An 11,093-nucleotide genomic window follows, 5' to 3' on the forward strand; every position below is an offset into this window, starting at 1 on the left:
GTGTTTTTTCCTAAAATGGTAGCTTACTAAACCAGTCACATCTTGTCGATAAAATTTAAAGACTTGACTGATTTATCTTATGACTTTGTATCTACAGAATGCTTGAGATACAGAAGATAGCTCTGTATAACTGGAAACATGGACTTCAGCTTGCATTAAAATTATGAGAACAATATTGATTTCTTTAAAAACTAAAAAGATACTGCTGGTATCACCTTGGTAGGGCCTGAAGCATTTCCCTTGTAAACTTCCTTACTGATAGAGTGCTCCAATCTTTTTCTTGCCCATTCTGGTGGACCTTTATCTAAAGCATCATAGACACACTTTCTGATCCTAGCTCCCACATTAGTGGGCAGCTTTCTTACAGGTTCAAGAACTCGTGCCCACTCAGGAATTCCAGCATCATTCACCTTAATATTTTCACGTGAACTAAGTGCATCGAAGTCAAAGAAATCCACACTTGAAATATCAGTTGTATTTTTCAATGAACCAAAGATTTGCTTTGTAGCCTCTGCAAGCAGCTGAGAATCACAAAAATTAGTGGATCACAATTCAATAACCATTCAATAAAATTCAGGAACATGAAACAACAACAAAAACAAAATATGGAACTTTGTGGAAGTTATGAGGCTAAATTAAAAGGAAATTAAGAGATGAATTACTACTTTAATGGTAATTTTATAGAGGCAAACGATCAAATAAACAGCTGGAGATATGTAAGCTGAATCTGGTTTCCACTATAGATACAAGAAAACAAAATAACATTTCAAGACATACATAAATGGTAGATATAGTATCGATAGGCAAAATGAATACACCTTGATGCAAAGGCAATAACAAGTGAGGTACACAAAATCCAATAAAGCACGAAAAGATAGAAACTTTGAACAATCTTCCAGCTTAAAGTGACCAGCAAGAATCAGATATAGAGGAATTAATTGGGTGGTAAACAAATTCACCATTGGCTCATCAATTAACTTATTCAAGCTTGATCATTGGCCAAGGTGATCCAAGATGAAGCTTGAGTTTTACTGCCTAAATAACATAGTTTGAGCAGCCCAAAATTGACCAAGTTGTGTCCAAGTAATGCATCCTTGATTCGGCATTAACCCACATATTAGTAACATAGCTCTATACAGACTCTTAACTAGAACATACATAAACAAAAGTTGCCACATGCTGCAATGTAAGAAACTACAATTTTAAAAGGATAAAACTTCTCTAAATTTACAAAAATAGATCAGGTTAACATCAATATGGTAAGAGAATTTAAAAATACAGGTGAAGGTTGTATTAGGCAATAAACAGACTTTTTAAATTCTTGTCCAAACTCGTGAAGTTATTATTATTATTTCAACGACAGTGATGATAAACTAGAAAACAAGGTAGCCGCCCCCCTCCCCATATTATTATCCTCCCTTCCTCATCAAAATAAATCTGTGATCTCTCCTTTAAATAGCACTTAACCACAATCGCAGATGACCTCTAAACTAGTCAACTATACCATTTTCTAATTGCACCTGAGATCTTCATGGTGGACTGAATTAGCTAAAATGACATTCTTTCTATAAAACACAAGTACCTAAATAATGCCATCATATTAATTATGTAAAATATGAAACAAATCTTTTTTCTTCAATACAAGACATAACAGTAAGATTTTACATTTTACACCTAAAATAGATCTCACATCCTCATCAAGTTATGTATCTTTTAATAATATGACATAAACAATTTATTATGCTCTATTTTACTACTTCGGAGAGTTATTGTGAATTACCATTATTCATACTAGAGATCAAACCTCAATACTGATGGAATTTATCCCCATCATTATCTCAGCAACTGAAAACATCTTGTCCCAAAGATATAGGATTGTTAAATTGGTTTATTTACCAATATGAAATTGAAGATACCATTATGTATCACAGAATGGCAAGCATGCAGACGGTTTATAGCAGGGGAAAATGGTAGAACCAATGAACATTAAATATTCAGCCATTCACAATCACAAAAAACTAAAGAATTGCATTGCCTCATAAAAAGTTAATTAAAACATAATCACATGATAGGTTAAGAAATGAAAATCAATCTACCAGTGCTTCTGCTTCCATCCCTGCCACCCCAGGAAGAGAACCATGAATTGTTCCACTATCACCTTGTAAACAATGAAATGCTTTGCAACTCTCACGGTTCACAAAATCCACAGAATCAAGGTTGCCTTCCATGGATGAAACAGTTAAAGCATATCTCCGAGCTAATTCTGGCCAAGTAAGTCTGTTTATTGGGAGCAAATCAAGCATTATTTTCTTAGCAGACATCAAGTTGTCTGCATCTTTCTTTCTTCTCCTTCTTGACTTAGATTCACCACCGTCAAGATTAGAATCTACAAAAGTGGCAACCTTGGACTGAAGTTCACCAAGTAAAATTTTCAGCAGAGAGCAGAGAACATTTGCCAAAGCTACACCCGCGCATCCACTGTTGGTATTAGATGCCTGTCTGACATGTTCTGCCTGCTTCAAATACTCTGTTTCTTTTGCAATAAATGCATGATCGTTTTGCTGTGGCACATTTGAAGTTGAAGAACTCCCAAGAGTGAAGGAATAACCATTTATTAATTCTTCTTCAAGTTCCTTAAATGATAAAGGTTCTTCCAGTCCCAAAACTTCAGAGAAACGCCACAGCAACTCCCAAGACTAAACAAACAAAACAAAAATGGTAAGAATAAATAACTTGACAAAAGAGTATTCCACTAGACTGCTAGAATTTTTCAAGATATGTTGACAGTAGTAATTCCCATACCTGAAGAACATCACCTATTAATTCTGTTGGAAGCTTTGAGCTTAATGGCTTTCCAGGAGGAAAACAAGACTTCATCCCAGGATTCCTACATATCTGCTCCCTTGGTCTTTTAGAACATCTGAACAAATTACCATCTGCTTCTTTGTCATGTATATCGCTCTTCCTTTTAGCCTGAAGAAACCCACTTCCAACGGTTTGTGATGTCAATCTGTCCCTTCTTTTATTCAGGAATATATATTCTGCACAAACATGCACCTGAGGAAGCTGTTCTATAATTTCTTGCACAAAATCAGCATCTAGTCCAAATCTGTCCTGGTCTAACCACTTTATCAGTGCTCTGCAAGAAGTATCAAGCTCATCATTGCTTCTGATGCTATGCGGGATGTTGATAGGACCAGACAAACAACAAAATTTGGCCAATGAATCAAGAGATTCTGCTGATTCCTCACTTAGTGAGGCAAAGCACGATGACCACATTCTAAGTACATCATGCTTGCAACAAAATCTACAGACACCAGTTTGCCCATATACCTTGCGGCAAGCATGTGCTAAAGTTTGAGACACCATTCTCCATACCGAAGAAGACGATCTCCCTTCTACTAAAAATTCTCCAATGTCATCCACCAGCTCAATATAATTGGTTGTAGGTCTTCCAGGACTTTGTGAAAGGCAGTTTGACTTAGTTTCAGAATTATTCATTGGTTGAGAATTACAAGCTTCATCATTATTCTTTCCGGAATCTGATAAAGCATCATATTCCAAATGTGGGGGGCTATCATTAGAGAATATCAACTGAATATTTGTATAATCATCATCAAGCATACCGACTGGATCATCAGTTTCTACTTGGCCTTTACCATCTTGTTGGTCATAACTTGGCCTCAAGAGGACTGTTGACCCGACAGGGATAGGCTGAGTGGAGCAAGGATATCGTTTAACTTTAAAAAGTGGACCAAAATCTCCACCATCAGAGACATCACATACAAAAAGAGACCCAGTAATCTTATCATGCCAACTCGACCTGTAACCAACAGGCCAGATCTGGCTATTACTATGATAGGAGGGTCGTGGATCAACCTCACCCACAGCTAAAATACAGAAGTCTTCAAACTGAACTGGAAGTCCAACCTGGAATGGTTGTTATAGAAAGATCAGGTCTCAAAGAATGCTGAAAGAGTTGATTGCAAAATATATAATTGAAATTATAATCCCTAATGATGGCAATTATATGTTCACTTTGGAAAATATCAAAATATTAAAACTTACTTTAGCTTGCAAAGAATCATCCGCACCATTTTCCTTTGTGTTAGCTTGTGTGACACTCAAATTACTCTTCAACTTGCAGGCCTGACTTTCTGCAGCCTCAATACCTAAAGAGTACTCGGCAACAAAACTGCTTTTCAAATTTTCTTGAGATTCTTTTAAGTTCTTGACTTGTGAAAACATTAAGGAGTCCTTTCTTTTTTGGTTTAAATGCAATCCTTTCTGCATCAACGCAAAGCCATCTCTTCTACCCTGAGATTCCACCGAATGGTACTTTGACACCAAGCCAAGATGGCAGGCAACATCAAACATTGAATCAAACCCATTTCCATCCAGAGCATAGTATTTCTGAAATGCTGCTCTCTGAATTGAAGTATCACAAGCCCAAAGACTATCTTTAACCATAGAGCTAGGAGTCTCTCTCAAATTTCCACCAAAGTTCAGCTGCTGCTGCACTATATCTTCGTAGCCTGATTTAACTAAGCTTGCCACACTACCAGATGCCTTAAGAAGATCAAGCTGACTCCGCCCATGTAACAAACTTGAATGTGTTGCCAGGCCATTATTTGAGCTGCGAATTAAAGAAGTATCACACGCACTAAGCCCTCTACAAACCACAAACCATATAAACATCAATTGTCACATTATAAACTAGTGAAAGTATACAGTGTAGCAGGGGTACCACATCATCCATACAACTAAGCAATGAATTCATGCCACCTATGCATTATTTTCTCTTTCATCTATTCCAGCAAGCAATATTAGTGGTCTATAATATGACCATCAATATGGCATGAAATTATTGGCTTGTTGTACCTGTGGTACGGTACCCTCATGATATCATAGTCTTTCCTACCGAGTAAGCAAATGGCTATAAACAAGAGAAACATATTATATAACCAAGTATCAAAAACACCCGTCACAGCAAATAAAAAAATTCAGTCAAGAATAAATGTGTTTTCTCACAAAATGTTAAACTTAAGGCAATGAATTTTCATTGCCAAGGGCATCTAACTAAAATTGAACATGAAGACTAAAAGTAAATAAGGTCTAGTTAATCAAGACATTGAAGAAAATCTGTTAAGCATTTTACTCAAATCTCAATTAAGTGAATCAGCAATAAGAAACATTACCATACACAAGTTGCCGCATAATGCAGGCATAATACACTATAGTTATATTGCATAGCAGCCGCTCAGATGTTCAAAGGTAAGACTTTTAGCAGCTGCTTTCCTCTAATTAAAATTTACGAAAATATAACCAAAAGTTTCAAATTTCAAGTTACAGCCAAGCAAAGTTATAGAAAAATAACTCAAAATGCGGCAAACAACAAAGAAGAGGAAAAAAGAAAGAGAAAAAACCTACAAAAACTCCAAATTTATAACAAAAAGAAAAAATATCAAGTCCAAAGGACCAACTTTAAGCAGAAATTAAATATTATACCCAGAGTTGTGGAATTCACAAGTTTCTTCTTCAACAGGCGGCAAGGCATTGATGTCCAGAAGTCCAACAGCAGCACCGGCAGCGCGAATCCCCTGGCCGGAGTGGTGGGGTTCAGGAGTGACGTCAGCTGGTGCACCTGTGACGACAGTTTCGCGAGGAGAAGAGAGAGGAGTCTCGTTAAGATCGATGTCAAACGGCTTCGAACGGCTCTCCTCAAGCTTGGAGTGGGAGCCGTTACCGTTAAGCTCCATGGCCGTTTAAAATTTGAAAGAGAAGAAAGGAAGAAGAGTTTTAATTGAGTGTTTTAAGGCGCATTATAGAGAGGCTTGAGCTAAATTGAGGTGGAAGAAGGAAAAGATCGAAGGTCGAATAGAGAAAAAGGAGATAATGAAGGGGACGAGAACCTAAAGGGAGTTTGATTCTCTGTGTGAAGCTCAGACTCGGACTCAGTCTCAGTCTCAGACATTTGGGCTCTTCTCGGGACTCTCGAAAGAGAGAGTGCGTTTGAGCGTGTTTTCTCTGCCTTTCCACGCAACTAAATGACGAAAAACTCCTCGCCAGTGGAGGGAAACGAAGTCGTTTTTAACAGTAATGACTAATGACATGATTTTGACTGTTTTGTGTTGGCAAGATCATGTTCCTTCTATGGGGGACTTTTTGTTTATGACACGGAGCACGCTTCGCTTCTCCAAAGGAGTCTTTCTGTTTCTCTCTCCCCTCTGGGACCAGACATTGTTCAATCTCATCCGTTGGTTAAGATTCAAAGGAAATATCTAATCAAAAGTTCTACAGTACAAATTTTGTTCAATTATGACCCAAAATTGGAAGGATCTTTTTCCCAGCATGGAGCTTTGTTCCCATTTTAGACATATGTAATCATCCAATTACCAAATTATAACTCTAGAGTAATACTATGCTTCATCATAAACTTATTAACCACTTTATTCACCTTTGTTAAAATTATATATGGTACCCATACTATATTTATGATACCCATCTTATGTTTTATATTTACAAAGATTAGTAAGATGGTTAATAAATTTGTAAGTAAACATAACATTATTGATAATTCAATTAAATACAGATTCGGGAAACAATGCATTTAAACATCAAGTTTACAAAGCTTTACAGATTGAAAGCTCCAGTAGCAATTGCTGCAGTTCTGGGATGTCACAACAAATTGCTTAAAACATCAGATGACCCAAAACCAAGCCACGATTGATCCAGCAGCTAGACCGACAACCAAGAACAACACAATCACTATTCCCGCCGTCTCTGCATGTTGTAATTGAACAACTTTAGGAGCCAAAATCATCAATACACTTGTTAAGTAGCCATTGGTTAGCCCCAAAAGACAAGTCAATATTGTCACTGGAATTTCTGTCCGGAAAAATTTGGGACCATGCAAGCACCCCAAGAATAGAGGGAAAAATAACAATCTTGCAACACAACCACCAATTGCAACCTTTTCATTCTCGAGGAGATACACTGCGGTCAATGATTTACCAACCAAGTCAAACACATTGTAGCCAGTAATCAGGACGATACCATACCAGTCCTTAAGAAGAGCAGAGTGTACATCCTCTGTTATATATCCTGGAAATATGGACAGTGTTACAATGTAGATGAGGATGATTCCAAACCCATACCACTTGATTCTCCTGACAATGTGCCACACGGTTGATCTCCAAACAGGCCCAGTCAAAGAACCTTTCGCCTCTATCTCCTCATTTACAGCCTGAATCTTGAGGTCTTGATGGTACTTAATAACTGGAAGTTTATGTGCAACATTGTAAAAGACAGTGCATACAGCCATAACCACTATCCCAACAGAAAAGTAGAGGTTTGCACTTTTTCTCAGACCACTTTCATCTTGTGAATATAAAGCTTTTGTTACAAGCCGTAGAACTGAAACAAGCACCCCTGCAGTCAACAATTTTTAGAAATTTTGATTAGTACCATAGTAAGTTTCTTCAACTTGAAAAATACAAAATCTAGAGGCACTCCATCGCTGTTAAACCATATTATGCACATAAACTTGGTAATGGCACTCATATTCACATTTGTAACAGGGTTATTCAACTCATACAAATAAGTCTTGAAAGATACTATAAACTCTTACACCAGGAGCTTAAAGCTATTCTTGCTCCTCCAAAAATAGTAAAAATGCTATTGAGCTAGAGTTTGCTTAAACCTTTAGTAGATTAAGGTCATCTTTGGAAATGAATTGGGTTTGTAGATAAAGCACATGTTTGGAAAGGAGTAGGGAGAATGAAATGGAAAGGGAACAGAAAGAATGGAGGAATAAAATACCACTGTTTGGTAACAAAATGGAATCTTGAATAGAAAGGAATAAAATATAAATAGTTTAGACAAAAATACCCTACAATTGAAAATAATCGATATTTATTATTTAATAGAAATTTCAAAATAAAATCAAAACTTTACTTTTAAATACAAAATAATTTAATCATAAAAAATAAGCATTTAAACTCTTATAATATATCTTAGTTTTTTAATTCACAATTATATATTTTAAAATAAAAAATATAATCTATATACTGATATTTTATTCGTTACAAATGTACCATTGCAAATTGTAGTATAACGGTACACTTTAACAATTGCTTCCCTAGCAATTAAATAAAAAATATTTACTAAATAAATACTAACATAATATAAATAATAATTATCATATAATTAAAATTTGTTAGAATAATAAATTTAAAGAAAATAAATAACTGTCAGATAAGTCACCAATCGCCAGAAGCAATCACAGCGCTGAGATGCATCTAACCATGCAGGTGTTATCAGCAACATTTGGCCACACACTGCATGAGTTGATTCAGTAGCCACCACAACACATACCACATCATGCCAAATGTGACATCCTAAATTGATGAAAATCTAAACAGTTGAATGGTTTAGAGTTTGCTGATCCATCTAGTATCAATAGTATGAATGAACATGCAGTGAGAGCAGCAGGAGGTAGTCTATACAGTGATTTCTGAGCCAATTTTTTAGTTCTTAATCTTTTAATTAATATTAAAGTTTATTGCATTTATACTGTATTAGGAGGATATATTCTAATATTTAGACATGCATAAAACGAAAGAATCACGCCTATCTCACTATAGAGGAATTAGGAAGTGTGAGAATTTCTAAGGAATCCCAGTTTTAGTAACCCAAAAGTACAAGTAGAGATTCCTTATAACTGAACAGCAATCTAATTTTGGAAATTCCCAATCCATTCCCTATTTTCCCTGTCAACCAAACACTGCCTAAAAAAATACTTTGCTCTATTTAGTGCAAAAGCTTGAAAATGACTAGATTCTAGGAACACTCATCAAATAAGAGTTTGCTCAAAGAAAATCCATTTGCAGATTGCAGTAATGTAAACTAGCTAACAAGCATTAAAATTTGACTTCCCATGTGAACAACTGAGTTCATTATACTTCACTCAAACTAAACTTTAATCTTAAGCAACTTATTTATCAATCTATTAATTCTCTAACATTCACCATTAGCACCAAAAAAAACAAAAAACAAAAAAACAAAAAAAAATTTAAGAAGTAATAAAATTTAAACAAATTACCAGAACCAGCTGTGCCAGCAACAACCGCTTGCATGTATCTCTCAGGCAACTCCCCAGCAGATCCGATCAACCCACCTTGCACCAAGGCATCCGCCAGACCCGAAAGCGCGACTGCCCCGACTGTGACATAAAACCCGTCCTTCAACCCGACCCGACCCTTTATATAAACAGCATCCATGACCGGCACTACAAGCAAAGACACCACAAACAGGCCCAGACCCACATTGATTCTGACATAAGCGTCCGATTTATGGGCGTAGAAAATGATTATGAGAAGGCAGAAGAGTCCGACGAGCATGTAAGTGACGGCGAAGACGCGGTCGACGGAGGCTTCTGGATAGAGGTAGGAGAAGTAATCGACGGCAGTGATGAAGGCGTTCCATGGGAGCAAGTAGCCTATGCCTAAAACGAAGTAGATTATGTATCCCAAATGAAACGTGTCTTTAGGTGGTGGTTTTTGAGTGGAGAGAGTTGAATTTTGGAGCAGAAGAGATGATTCCGAGTCGGGTTCGGGTTTTCCGGAGAGACCCATGGGGGATTGTTCGGTTTGGTATAGAAAGTTAAGTAGCGTGTCAGTTTGTGCATTAATAATGGGAGATAATTTGGTTTCGTTGGCGAGGCAGGCTGCGCGAGAGATTCGGGGAACAATAAATGACGTCGTTTTTGGATTATCAGGCAACTACTGTAAACAAGTGAATTCTTCACGGTAATACCCTATCCATATTTTATTATAACACTTTTTAGATCATGTGTATTATTAAAAAGGCCCGAACTACAAATCCCCACCCTGGATTAGCAAAACTATGATCATCTCTGGATTCCCAATATCTTCTTCAATTTCTTTAATAAAACAAATATACTTATTTAACTACCTTTCACGTTGTGGGACCAACTGGAGCATCAAGGAAATCTGTTTGATTCTATCACTTATTAGTTCCATTTGAAGAAAGAAAAGAGATTGATCTCTCTTTCGAGGAAATTTAACTCCCAGGTCATCCCAAGTTTCCATTTAACAAAATAGCCATCAAAATCTTTTTAATTTTTTTTGGGTTAAAAAATATGATATGGCACACTTAAGTGTAATTAAAGCAGCAAAAAATATTATGGTGAAAAGATTTAAACATTTGTGGGTTAAAGTATAATAAAGGGAAGTTGATTTAAAATTTGAAAGGCAAAACACATTTCTCTCAACTTCTCTTTCTCACAACAGGATTCAAACACCTTTCTTTCTCTCGTTTTTTCTTCCAATTCTCTGTAATTTCTCAATTTCTTTGCTCTTTGCATTTTTGTCATTCCTTGTCATTCCCGATTAAGTTATAATGGCTGAGATCCTTAAAGAAAAAGAAAAAAACTCATCTACTCCCCAAATTGTAGGCACCATTGGGTCTACGAAAAATGGAGAAGAAGAAGTTGTGGCGGAGTAACTTTCGATGACTAAAGTTGCTCCACTAGGAGAGGAGACGGCGTCGACAGAAGACATTCTATTGGCAGAACAAGGGAGGTAAGAGTTGAAATTGAAACTCGAGAGGAAGATGCCGACGCAAATTCCAAGCGACAAAGAGTAAAAGCAAAGGATCGCTTAAGCGACCAAGAGTAAAAGCAAAGGATCGCTTAAGCGATCTAGTATATGACAGAAGATCGTTTAAGAGATCTGGTATAAGCGATTTTAGATCGCTTAAGCGATCGTGCATCTGGGCAGAAGTTGATTCTGCTTCGGACATGATCGCTTGAGCGATTATAAATCGCTTAAAGCAACCAACGTTAAAAGCAAAGGATCGCTTAAGCGATCATACGTGTGGGCACTTATTTATTGTCTTGTTCATGATCGCTTAAGCGACCAATAATAAAAGCGAAGAATCGCTTAAGCGATACACTTAATCGCTTAAGCAATTGTGCATCTAAGCATAAGTTTATTCTACCTCGGACATGATCGCTTAAGCGATTTGTAATCGCTTAAGTGACCAAGGTTAAAAGCAAATGATCGCTTAAG

The 11,093-nt window shown here is 36.7% G+C and overlaps 2 protein-coding genes across 2 annotated transcripts; both read right to left on the reverse strand.

Annotated features, from left to right (window-relative positions):
• Positions 1–215: 215 nt before the first annotated feature.
• LOC116114671 (methyl-CpG-binding domain-containing protein 9-like) lies at positions 216–5,999 on the reverse strand (the record flags this gene model as incomplete). The annotated part of the gene is made up of 5 exons (XM_031400810.1): positions 5,509–5,999; positions 4,069–4,672; positions 2,803–3,930; positions 2,097–2,696; positions 216–521 (listed from the first exon to the last, which is right to left on the reverse strand). Coding segments are annotated over exons 1-5 (2,889 nt in total), but the record flags the coding sequence as incomplete, so codon positions are not given.
• Positions 6,000–6,656: 657 nt separating this feature from the next.
• LOC116114665 (equilibrative nucleotide transporter 1-like) lies at positions 6,657–9,859 on the reverse strand. Its single transcript, XM_031400805.1, has 2 exons — positions 9,104–9,859; positions 6,657–7,431 (listed from the first exon to the last, which is right to left on the reverse strand). The coding sequence occupies exons 1-2, from the start codon at positions 9,633–9,635 to the stop codon at positions 6,701–6,703; spliced, it is 1,263 nt and encodes a 420-aa protein (XP_031256665.1). The 5' UTR covers positions 9,636–9,859; the 3' UTR covers positions 6,657–6,700.
• Between the last annotated feature and the right edge of the window lie 1,234 nt (positions 9,860–11,093).

The sequence above is a fragment of the Pistacia vera genome, unplaced genomic scaffold (genome assembly GCF_008641045.1).
Source record: "Pistacia vera cultivar Batoury unplaced genomic scaffold, PisVer_v2 Contig718, whole genome shotgun sequence".
NCBI lineage: Eukaryota > Viridiplantae > Streptophyta > Magnoliopsida > Sapindales > Anacardiaceae > Pistacia > Pistacia vera.

Bases quoted from the DNA above. Each gene is read 5' to 3' on its own strand.
- LOC116114665 (XM_031400805.1), bottom strand. From the start codon at position 9,635: ATGGGTCTCTCCGGAAAACCCGAACCCGACTCGGAATCATCTCTTCTG. The intron at 7,432-9,103 runs GTAATTTGTTTA...TGTTGACTGCAG, and splicing joins TGCTGGCACAGCTGGTTCTG to GGGTGCTTGTTTCAGTTCTA.